General features: G+C 42.5%; 1 protein-coding gene across 5 annotated transcripts in view; it reads right to left on the reverse strand.

The window, feature by feature from the left end:
• The window catches only part of NEGR1 (neuronal growth regulator 1), a 746,066-nt gene that overhangs the window by 72,141 nt on the left and 652,192 nt on the right, over nucleotides 1-21,733 (reverse strand). For 3 of the 5 annotated variants that reach the window (XM_053244671.1, XM_053244668.1, XM_053244667.1), the window contains one exon: nucleotides 5,554-6,693. The exons of the other annotated variants lie outside the window; for them this stretch is intronic. In XM_053244671.1, coding sequence (XP_053100646.1) covers nucleotides 6,587-6,693 — 107 coding nt within the window. In that variant the 3' untranslated portion in view covers nucleotides 5,554-6,586. Of the gene's footprint in view, nucleotides 1-5,553; nucleotides 6,694-21,733 lie in introns of those variants that run through there. 5 annotated transcript variants of the gene reach the window in all.

Here is a 21,733-nt window from a genome sequence, read left to right on the forward strand (position 1 = left end):
TTAGCTGAACTTATAATTTTTAAGGGAGACAAATCTACTAGTAGTTTACATGCAAAATGTTTGTGCATTTGACCTTTTCTACAATTCTCTCCACATTCTGAAAAACTGGCTGCTGGAATCACTTTTCCTCACAATTAAGTGTGACATTGTAAATAAGCTCTCAAATTAAATCACATATTTAAACAGCATAGGAATCCAGAAACTTCAGCTGGTCCAAAATGTTGTGACTAGACTGCTGACAGGAACTAGTTATCAGGAGCAAATGAATCATTGTCAAAACAGCTTCACTAGCCACCAGTTCATTTCCAGGCCCAATTCAAAGTGCTGGTTATAACTTAAACAGCTTGGTACTGAGATCAGGACTGGCTCATCAATGAGGGGAACTGAGGCAGTTACCTCGGGGGGGGGGGCAGATTAAAGGGGGTGGGACCCACCTCCACCATTCCTGCTTGTCCTCTCACACTCCCTGGATTTTAAAAGGCAGAGGAGAATGAACGGAAGGGGAAGAGCAGAGGAGAAAGTGGTAGGCTGCATTATATTTCTGGATTTTGCAGTATCCCTGCTCCTCTAGGCTTCCTCTTCTGATTTATTATCGCCATTCCTTGTTGCAAGCCACATTTTAAACTGAAAGGCAGGATGGAAATATCTTTAAATAAGAAAATAAACCAATATTATAATCCATGTATTCAATGGGAACTGCTGTTAGCTCTGATGTATTTAAAAAAACCATCCATTGTTTTTCAGCATCCAAGTAGAGCCATTTTCACACTGCATGTTTCAGCACCTGAGCACTGTAACCACTGCTCTTCTGAACCCTGCAAAGGATTTGAAGCACAAAATATTTCTTTCTCTATGGTTACTCTGCATAAGATCTAACCCTTTACTGTGGAATTGTTGTTTACAGTCTCAGAGAATTTTCTACACTACAGACTTAAACTGATTTAATAGTTTAAATAGTTAAAAGGAAATTCTGAGAACTACAGCTCTTTATAGGCATTACAACAGAGTTATCAGCCTCCTCAGTTCCCAGGACCCTTGAGGGGCAGAGTCATAACTTAATGTGGGATGTTGGCATATAGATGTCCACAGCATCAAATGTTATATTAGTATTTATAGCATAAATAGGTTAGACTCTTACCTCTCTTTTTTCTTGGGTGAATCAGATTCTTGGGTGTATCAGAAAGTCAAGTGGAGCACCCGTTCACACATTATGTTATGAGAGTGGTGGGTTTGTGCTTCCACTTCTTCGCTTTGGCCCAGGTATATCTCTGAACTAGACCTATGACAGTTCCCCTGTATAATAAATGTAGTGTACTTTGTAATGGACATATATCTTTATAAGTAAAAAACATTCACAACATTGGAAGAGAACATATTAGCCAATCATGGGTCCAAATGATCTTGTTCTTCATAAATGATCTAGAATGATCTCTTGATTATAAATGATCTAGAAGTTGGGGTAAGCAGCAAAGTGGCCAAATTTGCAGATGACACTAAACTATTTAGGGTAGTGAAATCCACAACATATTGTAAGGAGCTCCAAAAAGATCTCTCAAAACTGGGTAAGTGAGCGACAAAATGGCAAAAGTGGTTCAATGTAAACAAGTGCAAAGTGATGCATATTGGGGCAAAAGAACCCCAACTTAACATATACGCTGATGGGATCTGAGCTGTCAGTGACTGACCAGGAAAGAGATCTTGGGGTTGTGATGGACAGCTCATTGAAAGTGTCAACAATGTGAGGCAGCTGTGAAAAAGGCCAACTCCATGCTAGGGATCATTAGGAAGGGGATTGAAAATAAAAATGCTAATATTATAATGCCCTTATACAAATCTATGGTGCAGCTACATCTGGAGTACTGCATACAGTTTTGGTCAGCGTATCTTAAGAAGGATTTTGTAGAACAAGAAAAGGTGCAGAAGAGGGCAACCAAGATAATCAAGGGCCTGGAGCACCTTCTTTATGAGACTAGGCTACAGCATCTGGGACTCTACTTTGGAAAGGAGGTAACTAAGGGGAGACATTATCGAGGACTATAAATTTATGCATGGAGTGGAGAGAGTGGGCAGAGACAACCAGGGATCATCCCATGAAACTAAAGGTTGGGAAATTTAGGAACAACAAGAGGAACTACTTTTTCACACAGTGCATAATTAATCTATGGAATTGTTTGCCACAGGATGTGGTGATAGCCCCCAGCTTGGATGGCTTCAAAAAGGGCTTAGGCAAATTCATGGAGGACAGGTCTATCAATGGCTACTAGTCTGGTGGCTGTGGGCCACTTCCAGTCTCAGAGGCATGATGCCTCTCAATAGCAGATACAGGGGAGAAACAGCAGGAGAGAGAGCAACCACATACCTCTGTGGGCTCCCCAGTGGATACTGTACTAGATGGGCCTTGGGTCTGACCCAGCAGGGCTGTTCTTATGTTAAAGGCATACCATTCTATTCACCAGCTCCATGTGGATGCAAATTATGCATCTCAGACAACATGCCACAAGCAGAAAGCAAATGTTTTTAGTGCAAATAATTCCAAGTGGCTCACATTACATGATAAGATCAAAACTTCAGGATCACTGCCAATCTGACCTATAGAAATATTATTCCCCAAACCCAAAGTTCTGAAGTATAAGCAAACAAAACACATCGGTCAAGTAATCACAATGGAAAGTGTGTACATTTTCACCATTATCCTGGCTCATTATTCTAAGTATTGAAATAGAAATAACTTCTATACCTAGAATATTAGAAGTGTCAAAAATGTGTTCAACTGTGTGTTAAAATTATGATGAATAATAAATTGAATGTGCACGTTCTTTCTGATCAAAGAAAACTTGAAGGTCATTCTCACAACTAGCCAAAGCAGGGTAGGAGTGGGAAAACAAGGAGTGCGAAAATCAGGAGCCATGGGACCCCTTCCTATTCTGCTGCTCCAGAGCAGGGCTCCCGTAATTTTTTACTTTGGTGTTAACCAAGGTAAGAAAGGGAAAGCCCCATCTAACATCACAGCCCTGATTGTGTGCATGCGTGGGAATGTTTACAGTAGCTCCCAGCATCCCGGCTCACTTCCAGACATTGACTGCTGCCTATAGCGTGACGAGGAAGCCAGGAGCTGCTGCACTGATGTGAGCAGCCTCTCTGTTGCCCGCACAATGCATTGTGGAATACTGAAGGATTTCCTCCTCCAGATCCCTGTGAAGACATTTCTGCCGGGTACATAGTGGCAGAGCATATGAGCCCTTGGCAGAGTATGTGAGCACTTGCTCATTTGGGGGAAGGTGGGTATAATCCTGCCTTTCCCCAGCCCTCCCTAGCCCCAGGGATTTTGGCCGTGTGGACGACCTTTTGGTCTTGTTAATTCTCTGTCTTTCTATTCCACAGACAGTCTCTGGAACAGGTGGATTTAACCAACAGAACTGATAAACAGGGTTGATGGTGCTTCAAAACTTGGAGAATGACTCCTTCCATTCACTGTAGGATGCCAAAGCTTGAGATCTTTGTTGTTTTTTCATTACATTTATGAGCACTTTTCTAACTTCAAAGGAGGTCTTGTTGCAAAATATGACCCCAAATCCATTTATCAAACTACATTAAAACAGACATTGAGCCGGGTTTCATGATCCATGAGACCCGGTTTCTTCGGGTGAGCGGGGAGGGAGCCCTGTGCGGCCGGATTGGCGGCCCACACGATTGCCGGCTCCGAGATGGAGCTGGCGGGGGCTGGGGAGCTCGGGGGCCACGTGTCCCCCGCAGGCCCCAGTATGCCCTGCACGAGTGCGCAGGGCATACTGGGGAGACCCCCGAGCTGGGAGGCAGCTTTTCGCCTCCAGGCCGGGGGTCTACTCATGAATAGGCACGGTGCGAAGGTGCGCCACGGCTACTCACGATTGTAAAAAGCAGGTTTGCGGAGCGCTCTCTCCGCAAACCTGCTTTTTACCAGGGGTTCCAGAGCGGGTTAGCCACTCCAGAACCACCAGCCTCGGCTGCGAGCCCAGTGGTTCTGACGATCAGCAAAAATCGGGCTAGCAGAGGCTAGCCCGATTTTTGCTGATCGTCAGAATAGCCCCCAAGGCTATAAGCATACAAAAGATTTGACAATCCATTGCAGTGCCACAAAGCACAAAATCAAACCATCTTACTCAGCAGACACCCTTAACAAACTAACCTGAAAACAATACAAACTTTCTTCAATATGAAAAGCACAAAATCATGCCAAATGTGTCTAACCAATATGATCATTAATCTTACATGTAAGCACCAAAATATACACTATGTTAAACTTTTGATTAGAAGTGATGTGCTTGATTTTCTTCTGAATAGAAGCTGCAGGGTGGGTGCTTGTGGCGTAGAGCTGGTTCATGACATGTGGGGGAGGCAGTCTTTCTAGACGTGATTAGGCCCCCTGCAAGGAATTTTCCTTCCAGGGCAAATAGCATTCAGAGATGGGTACACCCCAAATCAGGACAGTGGCAGGGAAATGGTTAAAGCCCCCCCTCCCCTCACCACAGTCATCATTCATACCACCATCCCCATGGCAACTATTTAGGGGGGGAAATGAGCACCTCAGTTTTAATGACACACTTAGCTTTCATTTGGTCCTAACATAATATGTATAATATTGCATGAAATAGTGCATATTTTCCCCATGAATATTATTTCAAAGGATGTACTCCTAATATAACATTATATGTATTATAGTAAATCAAGCTATCTTCCATACAAATGGTGGCTGTCATGTTGTGTAATGATGCATATATGCAGTGGATGCATTTCAGCAGAATGGGTGGTTGTGCACAGACGGCAACTTGTGCACAGAGAGCCAACCTCCCCTTTGCCCATAAGTGCTCTGTGCCACAGTAAATATGTCCTTAAGGGCTGTGTGGCCCACAGGGACATATCTGTATGTCACACAGAGCAGTTCCAGAGGAAGGGGAGATAGGTGAAATCACTCACCCGAGCACAAGTGCCTGCGCTTCTGAAATAAGAATGTATCTGGTGCACACATACTTCTTTTGGCTGCATGCATGCAGCATTAATCAGTACGTCACCCATTATTCCTAACACATCCAGATAAGCAAGGATCAAGTGAGCCACAAAAAATCTAGGGTAGGGAGAACATTAGCCCATTACCCTTCCCCAAATAACCTGATAGTGCCAGTCCTATATATGATTTCTGACTCGGGTGATGGCAACAGTTGATAGATCCTGGACAAATAGAAAATTTAATGGAGGATAGGGCTATCAATGGTTACTAGCCGGGATAGTTGTATATGTCCATCAGGATCAGAGGGGACATGTCCCTGAACACCAGGTGCTAGGGAACACCAATGGAAGGGGGCATTGCAATGCTCTCCTTCTCCTCCTTGTGAGCTTCCCAGATGCACCTTGATGGCCATTGCGTGAAGCAGAATGCCGGACTAGATAGGCTTTAGGACTGATCCAGCAGGGCTGTTCTTATGTTCTTAAAATACCATTGGAAAATTTCCTGACTTAAAAGTTTGAGAATCCCATTCCTATTAAATTTTAGTAGAATTTATGCCAGTAGTGAGTGTATTCAAGCTAAAAACTACATAATTTTATTCAGTATATCAAAGTAACAATGTTCTTGTTATGGGGTACAATCAAAATAGAATGACATTGAATAAGTCATGCACATAAAACAGATCTACAGCTTCTTGGCAGTTGGAAATTCTTCTAATATATATTTTTTATGAAACTAGCACACATTATGTGCTTGATGGCATAAATAATAAAGCATGTTACCAGGACAATTTTGCATCCACTATAATAGTTAGTAAAAGCAATGGCCACCCTTAGTCTTATGCAATAAAAACAGTGCAGCCTGTCATGAAAGATGATTGCAATTTCCACTGGCCTGTATTTGCAATAAGAAAGCATAACTCATCAAATTTTGAACTCTTTGCTCTTAAGATACAAGAGCCTTTTTCTTGAACACTCCATGTGACATTAAGTATTCATGAGCCTAGAGTGAGTTCAAATACTGCCCAAGTAAAAAGTATTACTATTTTTCAACTTGATGGAAATCTTTCTCAACGGGATGTACACCACAGCCCGCTGAGAGGGCTATTAAAAAAAAAAAAAAGGCTGTGGAGATATGCAGAATACATCCAGGTACCATAGCTGTTAGTGATCGATTTCTCTAACACCCTTGTCCCTCCTCTGAAATTGATTCATGATAACTGCCTCCATTTGGGTCAAACAGTATTTAACCGCTTGTAAATTTTAATTAAATGATTTGTCACTTTGAACATATAGTTTGTCATCTTGCAGCTAAGCAATGTGTCTTTATCAGAAAATGACTCAAGGGAAAGACATTCATCTACTCTGTCATTTCAACACCCATTAAGATAATTTGGTTGTCGCACAGAAGCAAAGTTGGGGATTTGTAAAACAGGTTATTCCACTGTATGGGAGCCACATCACAGTGTAAAGTTTAAGACTATAATTTGTTTTTTAATTATATGCTAATAATTAGTTTAGCCTGGTCATTTCTCATTAGTGGGTGTTTTATTTCAGTGTAGAACACACGATGCTTCAGCTTTGCTTTTCTTTTCTTTTGCCAGTCCTATTTTGACAACCTGGCTTTCTGACTTTGTTCCTTTGAGCAGCCGGTAGTTGTCCCCATACAATGACTGTTGCTTGAATATCGCAAGACTGGATTTGCACCATTAGCTGTTTTTTTAAAAATGAAGTTTTGATAAATGTGAAAAGAGAAATTGCAGCTTTAAAGTGCAGGCTCAGAAATAGCAGACACAAAGAGGTGAGCATGGTAAGAAACCACACTATTTAGAAAGCAAATATTCACACATTTCAAGGGAAACCATTGCAATAATAAAGTTAAGGACCCCCACTGCCATTTCTCCATTTCAAATTCCTTCTGTTCAAATCAACGTTTCTCCTTTAAAAAAAGGTGTTAGGACACTGTTACAGGCATAGCATCATTTGCTGCTATAGAATCATTTGCTGCCAGGTAATTATGGGGCTTGTAATCTAGCCCATGATTTTCTGCCAGGGAAAGAAAAATGTACAGTATTTGCTTCCCACTGGATAGGCAGCTAGCTGCTTCAAGGCTTTGGGGAGTCACCCTCCTGCTATTCTGTTCCCCAAGATGTCTTTTTTCTCAAGAGATGGGGTAGGAAGTTGGAGTAGGGCAACTTAAAGGGCAGGGCTCAGCTCAAAAGCCAATAGATTTTGTGAGGATTTTAACTGCTCTCAACAAGTTTGTGAGCCAAGCAGTGTGTTGTATGGCCATCCCTGGTTTGGGGTGTTCTGGTTTCCAAAATTTGCCTCAGTTTATACGAAGTATTTTTTTATCCTAAAAGGTAAGTACCATAGCAGTAACAAAGCCTAATCTAAACACATAAATGCATACAACACTAAATTCATGAATATTACATGCGGTAGCTTCTTTGTTCACTGGTGTCATAGAAAAGGATCTAAACAAAACATTAAACCTAGCGACTCTACCAAATCAAACATAAACACATTTCTAATTAAATGAAGGATGTTTTCCACTCCTTCCTCCCTTTTGCATGGCAGGAAAAGTTCACTGTTTATGCATCCAGATACAATGTGTCATGAGTTGAAACAACAACAGCATTTCCGTTTGCTGTAATGCTTTCAGATATACACAAGTTTACCACAAGAACTAAACTTTTTTTCCTCTGCATGGTCACAGTCACAAGCCAAGTGTCCAGGTTAACCACAATGAAATAGCATGCCTTTTCAAAAGATACAAAGTAGGTCACACCATCTCCTCATCCCCCCTTCTGATGCATCAGGAACCTTTTCATGTCCAGGTGAGAAATACCATTGGGCTTGGCAGCAGGTAAATTTCCACTACCAGCAACATGTGCACATCTCCTCTCATAACATCTAATTCATGCTTTCTTTGTCATTTTGAAGTATTTTGGCTTCCAGTTAATGCCTCACAATATCTAATTGTAACCAGACTTTTTTCAGACACCTTAGGGGTTTCTGGCTTTGGCTCAGATAAGTTTGGGTTTGTGGCCAACAGTTCTCTTATAAGAGAATAAATCTTTTCCTAGAAAAGAGGTCTTTTCTATCTCACCACTTTTGATGAGCCCCTCATGTTTGTTCATCGTGGTTTGAACATAATTCATTTGTTAGCAGACCATTATGCATGTTAGTTATTAGTTTAACATCAACTCTATATTTAGCCCTAACCTCCCCTGAGCCACCTTAACTTTCCTCTTCTCTACCTTAAAACATGCTCCATTTCACAGTTGGTTTTTCTTGTCCCTCTAAAACCTCTGCAAGACAGGCCTCTAAACTTATTTCTCTCCCTGAATGGAGTTGAGTCTCTTCCACTGAACGTTCTAAAGGTTGGTTCATGACCAAAGACACCATTAACCAATAATGCAGCATAGGAGTGTTATGAATGATGAAAAATCTACATGATGAAAAAGTTCATTTCTCAAAGACTCAGATTTGTGATAGTTTATTAAAATCATGAATGGTCCATGTTCTAATTATTCAATTTATGATACCGATTATATGACAGGAGGTCTCATTTTTGTGCTAAAACACCTGGGGCTGATGCAGATATGGGAGAATTAAATATGCACTGAAAAACAGGACACTGAATATTAGTGTAGGTTTGAGCTATCATTTTGACAGAGTGGAGCTTCAACTAAATCAAGGTAGTCAGGTGTGGAGAACTTTTGACTTGAGAGAAATCCTCTGTGGATAGAGACATTGATGCTGGCTATTAAGAAGTAACACTGTGGAGGGAGGAAAAACCCTCATATGGTCTTAATTATAACTTAGATGGGGTATATTAAAATTTTGCCTGTAGAACCATTGTTGGCTAAGGGTTAAACAAGTTTCCTGTCATATTACATCACATTAGGTGCACCAGTCCCATATGCTATCACTGAAGAGAGACTCTTCAACATCTCTCTATAGGTCAAAATAAGTCTGAAACAGTATCAGACCTGTGTAATCCTGGTGATATCTCTTCCAACAAAAGAAAGGATTCCCGTCACCATAATTTTTCATATCATGTACAATACAGTGGCAAATATGGACAGGCAACAAAATCTTGAAGTATATCCCTGGTATGCATGCGCTGTTTGAGCCTGGGGTTGAGCATGATAAAAAAACCCCCACCAAAGTTAGAAACAAAAACAGAAGTTCCTACTTTAACTTGGGTCTTACTTCATATACAAATTTAATATTTTCTGCTCTGTGTGTGTGCATGTGCGGGTGGGGGGTGGGGAGGCGCACCGGTACTCAGTCCCAGATCCTTTTCATCCAGCCCTAAAGTTTAAATTTACCAGTAGCTTAACTGTGTAAAACTCCTCCCCCCTCAGAAACACAAAGAAGGAAAATGGCTGGTGAGAAAATACAAGAGTTTTAGACACATTTCCCTCTTAGGAATGGAAGTGGTTGTGATTGTCTTGAGGGAATATTCTTCATGCTGAGAAATCCCCTGCTCTTTTCAAGTCCTCTTACATGTTACTGGAACCCCCACCAAGTTCCAGTAGCATAGTTTTAAATTGTATTGCTGATCTTTGATCGTTGATAGTAATAAACTAATAATAAACTAAGCATTGCCCACCTCATTGCCTGTTAAGTGCCCGCTGAGTCCATGAACAATTCCCTCCATTGAGTTAAACTGGGGCAGTATGGGGTGTGTGTGTGTCTGGGTGTGTGTGTTTGGGCCTCCTTAAGGTGGTTTTAAAAATATATATATTTTTGTGAAACTGATGCAGGTTTCCAAAAGTCTGCTCTTTCTCCCCTGCAGGTGCTTTATGTGTGCATGAGCATCATAACATTTCCAAGAAACAGATAATAGATGATAAGCCATTGTAGCCCCCCGCCCCACCTTTCCCCTGAAGAATCATTGTTGACTGACATTCTAACGAAAGACTAGCTCCATGAGATGCAGTGGTGCTGCAGAAATGATTGAGTAACTCAGAACTGACATGTTTTTGATGGCTTCCACTTCTACTGAAACCCCTCTATGTCACTCTAAAATATGTCCCTGAGGGTTGTACAACCCTGAGAGATATAATTTCCGCCTCAGACACATATTTTCAACTGATAGAGAGGACTTGCATGAAGAGGAGGCTGTTGAAAATCCCCCCTGCAAGCACTGATTGTGTTAATCTGGAAGTTATCTGCAGCGGCACAGCTCATGGAGCACCAGTGCATTGTTAGGATGTTGGCCATTATAAGGACTGGAAAGGTAACATAAAAAGACATTGAGAAGATATGCCCCATCTCCGCCTCTCTCACTTTCCTGCAAATGAATCTTTCTGTCATGCCCTCACAGATGCACAAAATTCAAACTGAAACTCTAATAAATAGCACTTAATGCTCACAACAATGGGTTCTTTATTATTATTTATAGGATGCTCTATCTCAAGGACTCAGAATAGCCAGCACATATTGCTATGGTGCTAGAGGTATAAAGTTAAAAAGAATCCAAATAAAAGGACAAAATTTGATTCCTTGTAGAAACTAGTTTGCTTTTTAGGGGATGAAAAAGTGCTCATTTAGTTGCGACATAAATGTGATGGTTCTTTTTTTTAAAAAAGGCTGATCTGTGTTGTCATTCATCATTCATTTTGTCATTTTTAATCTTTCTGTTTCTGTCAGAGCTTTTATATAACACAACTGCGCTGCTTTTTTCCTGCAAAGAAATACTTTTCACTTAGGCTGAGAAATCTGTTCTTCCTCTTAAATAGCTCTATGTTTCTTTAGGGCAATGAGCTGAGATGTTATGGTTTCTTTGGTGAGATTACACACACACACACACACACACACACACACACACACACACACACACACACACACACACACTTTCAACAATAAACACTCAAAGAATAAGGCTTTCTTTCTGTGACATGTTACTAATTGTCTCCCTTGTGGCACTTAGGGGTCAGCATGTGTATTACCTGTTTTTCCACCTGCAGCTGTGGCATCTCAAGTTCTATTTTTGCCTCCAGTTGTGCTATATGCTTCAGCTTCCCCTATACAGCATCTTAATGCTGCCTCACCCTCTTCAGGAATAAGTCTTGATATTGATGGTGAAAGGCAGAGATACCTTCCGGCAACTGAGCAGTTCTGGGCTGAACTGCATGAACGGACAGATGAAAATGTGGGATATGCTGTCTTATTAGAGGGTTGATATCTAGACTCCAGACATTGTCAGAGCCTCTCTGAATCATATTTTATTTAAGAAATAATGTGCTGGCTTTTATTTTTTAAATGTCTGTTAATCTGGTCAGGTACAACTATACATCTCAAGGTTTTGCCAAAACTTGTGGTGGGTTGAATTGTAATATCTCTGTTTCACTTTTCACAGAGGCTGCTGTGAGAATATCAGATGAGTTGTTACCACCCCAGACCTCAGTCCACTGGAGTGTGGGAGAGATTGTGGGGTGGCAAGAAGCCCAAGCCTCAATGACCTTGTGCTGATCTCCAGCATCTTCAACCAAGGATTCTTGAAGAATACGCAGATGAGCTGGCACCTCCCCAAATCCCAACATATTTAATTCTACTCCCTGTAATGACCTGCTGGCTGGCTGCCCAGCTGCGGAGAACCACTCTTTTCAGAGGGGACAGGAGAGCCACCAGATGCAGTCTGACAGGAACAGAGATAGGGTGTAGTCCCAAAACATTGCCAAAGATGTTTGCCACCAGCGAGGTCGCCACCAGCGAGGTCGCCCATTTGGGGGAGCCACTTCGGGGGGCAGCGAGGGCGAGTGGCAGGTCTCTTCATCCATTTACTAATGGTTTGGTGTTGGAGTCCTCGGGTTTGGTGTTTTAATTTGTCCTTGGTGAGACTTGTGGTGCTGGGGAACATCAATCTTCATTTCGGAACCAATTTGTCCAGATCAGCTCAGGAGTTCATAGCGACCATGACGACTATGGGCCTATCTCAAGTGGTCTCAGGACTGACTCACATTGCAGGTCACACGCTTGATTTGGTCTTTCACTCTGATCAGGGTGGTGTTCCATGGGTGGGGACTCCTGTGATTTCCCCATTGTCATGGACAGACCACCATCTGGTTAAGGTTGGACTCACAGTCACACCCCACCTTTGCAGGGGCGAGGGACCTATTAGGATGGTTCGCCCGAGAAGGTTATTGGATCCAATAGGATTTCAAGAAGCCTTGGAAGAATTTAGTGTTGGCTATGCTGACGATCCTGTTGATGCCCTGGTGGAGAATTGGAACAGCAAGCCTACTGGGGCAGTAGACACGATCGCTCCTAAGCGTCTTTTCCGACCCGCTTCAAGAATTGGCCCCTTGGTATATGGAAGAACTAAGGGGGCAGAAGCGGCAAGGTAGACAACTGGAGCGCAGGTGGAGAAAAACCTGGCTTGAATCCGACAGACTGCAACATAGAGCTCATTTGAAGATCTATGCTCAGGCGATACGTGCGGCACAGAAGCGATTCTTTTCTGCCCGTATTGCATCCTCAAGTTCACATCCAGCAGAGCTGTTCAGGGTTGTGAGAGGGCTCGTATGTGCCCCTCCTCCCTTGAATCAGAATCTGGAACCATTGATTACCTGCTGTGATGTGTTTCCTGAATTCTTTGTGGAAAAAATCTCTTGTATACGTGCTGACTTAGATTCCATCTCCACAATTACTTCAGTGTCTGATGTGGAGGTGTCCAGCGACTCCTCTTATGTGGTTAGGTTGGATCAGTTCCAGTTTGTGACTCCTGAGGATGTGGACAAGCTGATTGGAATGGTGCAGCCTACCACCTGTCCTCTTGACCCTTGCCCAACATGGCTTATACTATCTGGCAGGGGGGTTGTTGTTGTTGTTGTTATTTTACATTTATATCCCACTCTTCCTCCAAGGAGCCCAGAGCAGTGCACTACATACTTGAGTTTCTCCTCACAACAACCCTGTGAAGTAGGTTAGGCTGAGAGAGAAGTGACTGGCCCAGAGTGACTCACCCAGCAAGTATCATGGCTGAATGGGGATTTGAACTCGGGTCTCCCCGGTCCTAGTCCAGCACTCTAACCACTACACCATGCTGGCTTATTGTAGAAGGCCTGGTAGAAATTATAAATGCGTCTCTGAGGGAAGGTTGGATGCCTCCTAGTCTTAAGGAGGCAATTATTAGACCGCTTCTGAAGAAGCCTACCTCGAATCCCTCAGAGCTGAGTTACTACAGGCCTGTCTCCAACCTTCCATGGCTGGGCAAGGTAATTGAGAGGGTGGTGGCCTCTCAGCTCCAGACAGTCTTGGAGGAAACTGATTATCTAGACCCATTTCAAACTGGCTTCCGGGCTGGCTATGGGGTGGAGACTGCCTTGGTAGGCCTGATGGTTGATCTCCAACAGGGAATTGACAGAGGAAGTGTGACTCTGTTGATCCTTTTGGACCTCTCGGTGGCTTCCAATACTATCGACCATAGTCTCCTTCTGGAGCGTCTGAGAGGGTTGGGGGTGAGAGGTACTGCTCTGCAGTGGTTCCGCTCCTACCTCTCAGGCAGGTTCCAGATGGTGTCCCTTGGAGACTGTTGTTCTTCAAAATCTGAACTTTTGTATGGTGTCCCTCAGGGCTCCGTATTGTCTCCAATGTTGTTTAACATCTACATAAAACCGCTGGGAGAGATCATAAGGAGATTTGGTGCAGGGTGTTACCAGTATGCTGATGATACCCAAATCTATTTCTCTATGTCAGCATCATCGGGAGAGGGCATAACCTCCCTAAATGCCTGCCTGGAGTCGGTGATGGGCTGGATGAGGGATAACAAACTGAGACTGAATCCAGATAAGACGGAGGTACTCATTGTGCGGGGTCGAAACTCTGGAGACGATTTTGATCTGCATATCCTGGATGGGGTAACACTTCCCCAGAAGGAACAGGTACGCAGTTTGGGGGTGCTTCTTGATCTGAGTCTCTCCCTGGTGTCCCAGGTTGAAGCAGTGGCCAGAGGTGCCTTCTATCAGCTTCGGCTGATATGCCAGCTGCGTCTTTTTCTTGAGACAGATGACCTCAAAACAGTGGTACATCTGCTGGTAACCTCCAGACTGGATTACTGTAATGCGCTCTATATGGAGCTGCCCTTGTACGTGGTCCAGAAACTACAGTTGGTTCAGAATGCAGCAGCCAGGCTGGTCTCATCTAGGAGAGACCATATTACTCCTGTATTGAAGGAGTTACACTGGCTGCCGATATGTTTCCGGGGGAAATACAAGGTATTAGTTATAACCTATAAAGCCCTAAACAGCTCAGGCCCTGGGTCTTCTTTGTTATGAATCCCACCGCCAATTGAGATAATCAGGGGAGGTCTGCCTGCATTTGCCACCTGCTCATCTGGTAGCTGCTCAGGGACGGGCTTTCTCCATTGCTGCTCCAAGGCTTTGGAATGCGCTTCCTAGTGAAATAAGAGCCTCCCCATCTCTGACAATTTTTAAAAAGTCTTTAAAGACGCATCTGTTCACCCAGGCTTTTAACTGATACTGTTTTGATTGTTTTTAATGTTGTTTTAGAGCATTGTTTTAATTTTTTTTAATTGTTATGTTTTAAATTTCTTGTTTTTGTTTTTAACTAACGTTTTAATGTTTTTATCTGTTGTAAACCGCACAGAGACATAAGTTTTGGGTGGTATAAAAATATGTAAATAAATAAATAAATAAATAAAATAAAATTAAATAAAATTAAAAAAATTAAATAGTCTGCGCCAGGAATTCCACAGACGTCAGAATCATCAGGGGTGAACACAATTGTAGTCAGTCCAAAGAAAACAGGCTCGATTCAAAAGTCAAGGTTGCTCATGGTCAGGGCTGGTCACCATGGACATTGTTTCCAGCACAGGTCTAGCTCTCAAGCCACTCTAAATAGGCTGTGTGCTGAGAGTCCCACCGATCATTGCAGCTGCACCTTGTCAGATAGATGCAGCTGGGTCAGAGCTGGAACACCTGTTCCTTCTGGCTAGCCTTTCTGACCTGCGGCATCCCTCCCTTGAGCCTGTACTCTGGCCAAACGTCGCCGCCAGGGGTCTGGGACAGGGACCTCGACTTCAGGTGCTTCAGAGACTTTATCAGGAGGAGAAAGGGAGAGAGGCGGAGGGGCCTGCAAGCCTGTCAGCTCCGGCTCTGCTAAGTAAACTGGAGTCTCTCCCTGCTCTCCCTGCTCAGAGTTGTCATTAGGGTTGTGCGTTTTGTTTGTTTTTCTGTTTTGTTTTTGGCCCGAATACGAAACACCCCTGTTTTGTTCTTTATTCAGAACCAGCCAATCCGAAACACTCCAATTTTGTTAGAAATTGCAAAATCCGAAACTTTTGAATTTTAAAAAATGGCCCCAGAGAAAAACTAGTGGGTGGGGGTGGTAGTGCCCAATGGGTGGAAACTACCACCCAAATTTCAGAGGAATTGGGCAAAGGGCTGGTTTTTGGTGAATTTTTGAAGTATAGGATTTTTCACTTAGGGAAGGATTGAGGTTTTAGCAAAAGTATAGCTTCATGTTGGGGGGAAAGGGGTGGCCCAGAGCAGAGTAGGGTGGGTGGTAGTGCCCAGTGGGGGCAAGGAAGCTGCCAGAATTATTTCAAAGGAATTGGGCAGAAGGCTGATTTTTAAAGATGTAATGGAGTTTGCGTTTCTGTAAAGTTCTTCCCCATAGGGAATGATGGACCTCCATAATTCCTGCCCCATAAATGCACTTGGGGGGCACCAGGGTGGCCCAGAGCGAGTGGTGGTGTAAAGCACATAGGGTGCCAACCACCCCCATGGGTTGCTAACCCATGGGGTACTGGGTTCTGTTGTTTCTGGGATGTTTTGAGTGTAGATTCAGATTCTCTGGTAGCATATGAGAGTGGATTCATGGTTTGTCATTGAAAATCTCATATGCTACCAGAGAATCTACACTCAGAACACCTCAGAAACAACAGAACCCAGCACCCCATGGGTTAGCAACCCATGGGGGCGGTTGGCACCCTATGTGCACTACACCACCACTCACTTCCAGCCACTCCAGTGCCGCCCAGGTGGAGTTATGGGTCTGCTGAAACCTCCATTATTCCCTTGGCGGGGGGGGGGGGACCTTAAAGAAGTGTAAACTTCCAACAATTCCTAAGAAATCAGCCCTTTGCCCTATTCCTTTGTAATCTGGGTTGTGGCAGGCACCCCTTGGGGCACTGCCACCCAACCCACTGTTTTGCCCCTCAGGCCCCCTTTCTGCCCCGAATCTGCCCCAAAGACATGTCAACTTCAGAAATTATTTTAAAATAAGCCCTTTTCCCAATTCCTTTTGAATCTGGGTGGCAGCAGGCACCCATTGGGGCACTACCACCTGAACCACTCTTCTGCCCCTAAAGCCCCCTTTCTGACCCCAATCCACCCCAAATAACATCAACATCACACATCAACAACAGCAGCGCTTTGGAAAAAATCAGGCAGATTTCCAAAGGTCATGCACATCCACCCCCCCCCCGCCCAAAATGCAATTGATCTACACACAACAGTGTGAAACAACAACAATGAAATGCACACTGCCCCACTGGCCAATGAGGGTAAAATTTATCCTTAAATTTGCTTAAAATGAATAAGGAGGCAATTGCCAGCAGATCAGTCCATGCTTTCACTGGCCAATCTGCGGGGTGGAAGGGCTGGAAATTCAAACAGATGTCAAAACTAAAAATGGAGACTGAAGGAGAAAGACTTTCTGCGATTGCAAAATGGAGTTCTAAAACAGCCGAAACAACAAAGCATTTTGTATCCAAAACAGGGACGTTTTGTTTTGGCTACAAAATTTTCTGTTTTGAGCATTGGGTGTTTTGTTTTGGCTACAAAACAGCCGAAATGGCCTGTTTTGTTCACAAAACGTTTTGTATCCGAAACGAAACGCACATCCCTAGTTGTCATCTGAGGAATCCTCCTCCACGACCACATGGGGGCCATCACACCCCCACCTCCGCTTTTGGACAATTTGTCAACATTCTAAAGTCACAATACATCTGTTCCGCATTTCCCTCCCAGCCAATGATATTTGGTAGGAGAGAAATAAGACACATGTTATGATGACAGGGCACAAGTATTTTGTTCTAGACATTTACTAGGGAGAGGGAGATTATAAATGTGCTGGTGCTGCTTTTGGCACTGGCCATACATTTTATGTACAACATTGTTCCAGCTTCCAGTTTTGGTTTGTTTCCTTTCCTGGTGCAATGTGACTTCATATCAGTATCAAGCAATCAAAATTTACACATTGGCACTTCCTTTGTCTGTCTCTAGGCATTCCAATATTATTGGTTAGTTTAGTTGCAATAGCACGTCACATGTTTAAACAGACATGTGGAGGATAGGGATCACATCAGTCTGTTTTACCTCCATTACACTTGGACTTGCCCCTAGACAAGTTGTATCTGAACAACTTTGTAGTACAACCTTTTCCAAACAACATGTAGTCCATCCTCTTTCAAACAATATACATATAGAGAAATCCAATGACTCCCTATTTATTAGGGATGTGCACAAATCATTTTTATTGGATTTGTGCCCAAAACAAATCACCCCTGATTTGTTTTGTATCCAAATCTACCCCCTGCAAATCACCCAGATTTGATTTGCATTTGCTTTGATTCAGCTTGGATCTGGACCAATTCGGACCACTTAACAAGGTCCCAGGGGCACAAATCTGAATGGTGGCTAGGTCCCTATGGGTGCCACCTACCACTCAAATTTCAAGGCAGTGGGACCCTTGGTCGATTTTTAACGATTTTCTTTTTAGTTTTACTGATTTTGAACACTTCTGCCATAGGAAACAATGGGGATTTGAAGTTGCCATATCCTAACCCTAAAATGGATCCCCAGCTTGCATTTAAAACAAAACACAACTAAACTCAAGCCCTTGTAGAAGTGGAGTTATCAAGCAAAATGTGCAGTCATTATTTTTCAAGTGTTTGGCTTCTTTGGTGTATAATAACATTTCCTCATAATGAATCGCTATGAGGGTTCATTGCACACCTTCATTTCTTCTGTTCATTTTGACTGTCACTGGACAGTGCCAACTGTCAACTGCCATGTGCCAACTACACCCTGACCTGCAAGGCAGTGGGGTACTCATTTTAATTTTTAGGAATGTTGACATGTTTAGATTCTTTGGTGTCTAATAACTTTCCCTCATAATGAATCCCTATGAGGATTCATGATATGCCTTTGTTTCTTCTGTTCATTTTGACTATCATTGGACAGTGGCAACTGTCAACTGCCATGTGTCAAGTACACCCCCCCCACACACACACTGGGGTACATAGTTTATTTTAAAGGTATTTTTCAAGTGTCTAGATTCTTTGGTGTCTTCATTACACACCTTCATTTCTTCTGTTCATTTTGACCCCACTGCCTTGCGGGTGGTAGGGGGGTGTAGTTGGCACATGGCAGTTGACTGTTGGCACTGTCATGGGAGGAGAGCTGGTCTTGTGGTAGCAAGCATGACTTGTCCCCTTAGCTAAGCAGGTCCCTCCCTGGTTACAAATGAATGGGAGACTAGAAGTGTGATAGATATTCACACTTCTGCTGTAAGATATTGTAAGTACTGTAAGATATTGTAAATACTGTAAGATATCCCCCTCAGGGGATGGAGCCGCTCTGGGAACAGCATCAGAAAGTTCCAAGTTCCCTTTCCGGCAGCATCTCCAAGACAGGGCTGAGAGAGATTCCTGCCTGCAGCCTTGGAGAAGCCGCTGCTAGTTTGTGAAGACAATACAGAGCTAGATAGACCAATGGTCTGACTCAGTATATAGCAGCTTCCTATGTTCCTATGTTCCACTGTCCAAAAGACAGTCAAAATGAATAGACAACATGAAGGTGTGTAATGAATCCTCATAGGGATTCACTGAGGGGAAGTTATTATACACCAAAGAATCGAAACAACTGAAAAATAGTGACTACACATTTTGTTCCATAACTCCACTTCTACAAGGACTAGAGCTTAGCTTTTTTAAAAAAATGAAAGCTGGGAATCTTGGGAAATTAATAGGAGGGATCTGAATCTCGAATTGATTTGAATCAAATCAGGTACAATTTGATTTGGATCCAAATCTAGCCAATTGACCACAGGGGTGATTTGTTTTGTCTCTAAATCACCCGAATCAGCTAGATTCGGGTACAAATCGATTTGTACATCCCAATTATTTATTCAGCTTATATGCTGCACATATACTGAGAGAAGCTGGATAGGAAGAAGATGAGCATGGTTTAAAAGAAACATCAATAACCTGTGCTCCGCTGATGACACCATTCTGATAACTGAGAATGTGAATGATCTGCAGGCTCTAGTGATAAAAGTCAAGGAGCACAGTGAAAAAATGGGACTACAACTAAATGTAAAGAAGACTAAACTAATGACAACAGATACAGCAACCAGCCTCAGAATTGATAATGAAGACATTGAAGTGGTGGATAGCTTCTGCCTCTTAGAATTGACCAAAGGATCCAGTAGTCAAGAAGTATGCCACAGACTAATGTATTGGTAGGGTTGCAATGAAGGCCTTGGAAAGTATATTTAGATGCTGTGACGTATCTATACCTAGAAAGATTAGCATCGTTTGGACAATGGTTCTTCCCATGATACTCTATGTATGCGAAAGCCGGACTTTGAAGAAGCAAGATAGAAAAAATATTGATGCTCTTGATCTTTGGTGCTGGAGAAGACATTTGAGGATATTGTGGACAGCCAGGAAAACAAACAAATGGTTCATAGAACAAATCAACACAGAATTTTCACTTGAGGCACAAATGACCAGGCTCAAACTATCATACTTTGGAGACATTATGCAAAGACCCAGCTCCCTTGAGAAGTCCAAAATGCTGGGAAAAGTTGAAGGAAAGAGAAGAAGAGGATGACCAGCAGCAAGGTGGATGGACTCGATTACGACAGCAATGAATGCACCACTGAGAGACCTTAAAGACCAAGTTGAAGACAGATCATCTTGGAGAAAATCTATCTGTGTGGTCCCTAAGAGTCGACACTGACTTGATGGCACTTAATAAATAAAAAACAACAACAGAAGGAATAGGAGATTGTCAAAAAAAATTGTCCTTTCCCTGCTTAAGCAATAGCACACTAGTAGTCCATAGTCACAATACAGCATGCCTTCAGTGCTAGTCCAGATGTTGGCCACTGTACCTAAAAGGAAAATTCCTGAACAGGGTTAATTTTGACATAACCCTGTTCAGGGTTAAGCTTGACCACTTGAGCAAACCCCAAGCACTTTAACTCTTGATAAGAAGTCTACTTTATTTCGGAAGCTCACTTCAGTCCAGACAAAGGATTTCTTTTTCTAGGAATGGACATTTGACAACACTTAAAAAAAAAATTAGCACCAGCCTCAGTTAAGGTGAATTATAGCATCTCTCTCTTTAGTGCTATGTTATATTTATGCATTCCAGATAAACTTTAAATCATTCATATTCCTTGGTTCATGAAAAAATAGCAGGCTTCAGCTGGAAGAGAATTTTCTTAGCTTGCCAATATGCAATTAGTTTTTGCCATTGATTTTGCCATCTCTTTGGCACTTTCATAATTTTCTCAGTGCCCTTGCCTATTCAGTACATTTCCTTTCATGTAAATGAAGAGTAATTGTCCTGCTGATGCTCATGCAGATAGTGAGAAAGTATGTAAGTGCCTTCAAGTAATGGATATGCATTTTGTACTGCAGACATATTTCCCTTTCAGTCAGCCTAATGTCTTCGAGGAGGTACAATAGACAGTAATTCAAAACAAACTCATGCAGGCAAAATGAGGTCTGCTCCTCTCCAAGTGATGCTGTTCAGATTCTGTCTTAGGGTCATTTCATAAGTTATGTGTGCCTGCATAGAAATTTGCTTCTGTAAGTGCTTAGGGCACTATATATCTTGAAGTAATAGATTTTCACTCAATATATTAAAGCTGCAATGCACATAACCCTTGTTCTGGAAGAGGCCGATTCAAACCAAAAGAACTACTATGGAATAAGTGAGTTGCTGTTGATTCTAGACAAATTGTATAAATATTAAATATATCATGTATTTAACTATCTAATGCAGAGTTCTAAGCATTCCATCACATTGGAGGAACGAAGAAACAGAAACTCCAGCCACAGTTAAGTCATGCCTTGTTCTTGTACAGGGTGTACTATTATACTGTTTGAAATATAGGTTGTTTTTTAAAAGGTTGGGGACCAGTGGGTACAGAATGATGCTGCCAGGTTGTTAACAAGAGAATCAGCTACCAAATATATTAAACCATTTAACACATCTCCATTGTGTTTAGTTATAGGCCCAGTTCAAACTGCTGATCTGCTGATGTTGACCATTTAAAAAAAGTATTTCTAAACATGAGAGAACCCTTTAATTAATTAATTAATTGTGCATCCAATTTTATCACTTTCATTATACATGCATGGATGACCAGATAAACATTCCTGCTCAAACATCATAAAAACCATAACTGAGCTTTTATGATCATAAAAACCATAACCATAACGAAGTGTAACATATTACACTTGTGTATCCCTTCACTAATTTCCTCTCATTGGCTGACATGATGAGGAGGCTAATAGAGCTGGAATGCCCTATGTGAAGGCAGCTCTGATGCTTTAAAAACCTGGTGACTGTGGGAGCAGTGTTACTGCATGTGTACCCATTTGAGACAATACAAGGTAACACTGTGCAGCCACTGTTTTTTTAAAAGTCACTGGCTGCCTTCTGGCTCTTCTGCATCCCTGACATAGAGTGTT

This window comes from Hemicordylus capensis, chromosome 4, assembly GCF_027244095.1.
Source record: "Hemicordylus capensis ecotype Gifberg chromosome 4, rHemCap1.1.pri, whole genome shotgun sequence".
Classification (NCBI taxonomy): domain Eukaryota; kingdom Metazoa; phylum Chordata; class Lepidosauria; order Squamata; family Cordylidae; genus Hemicordylus; species Hemicordylus capensis.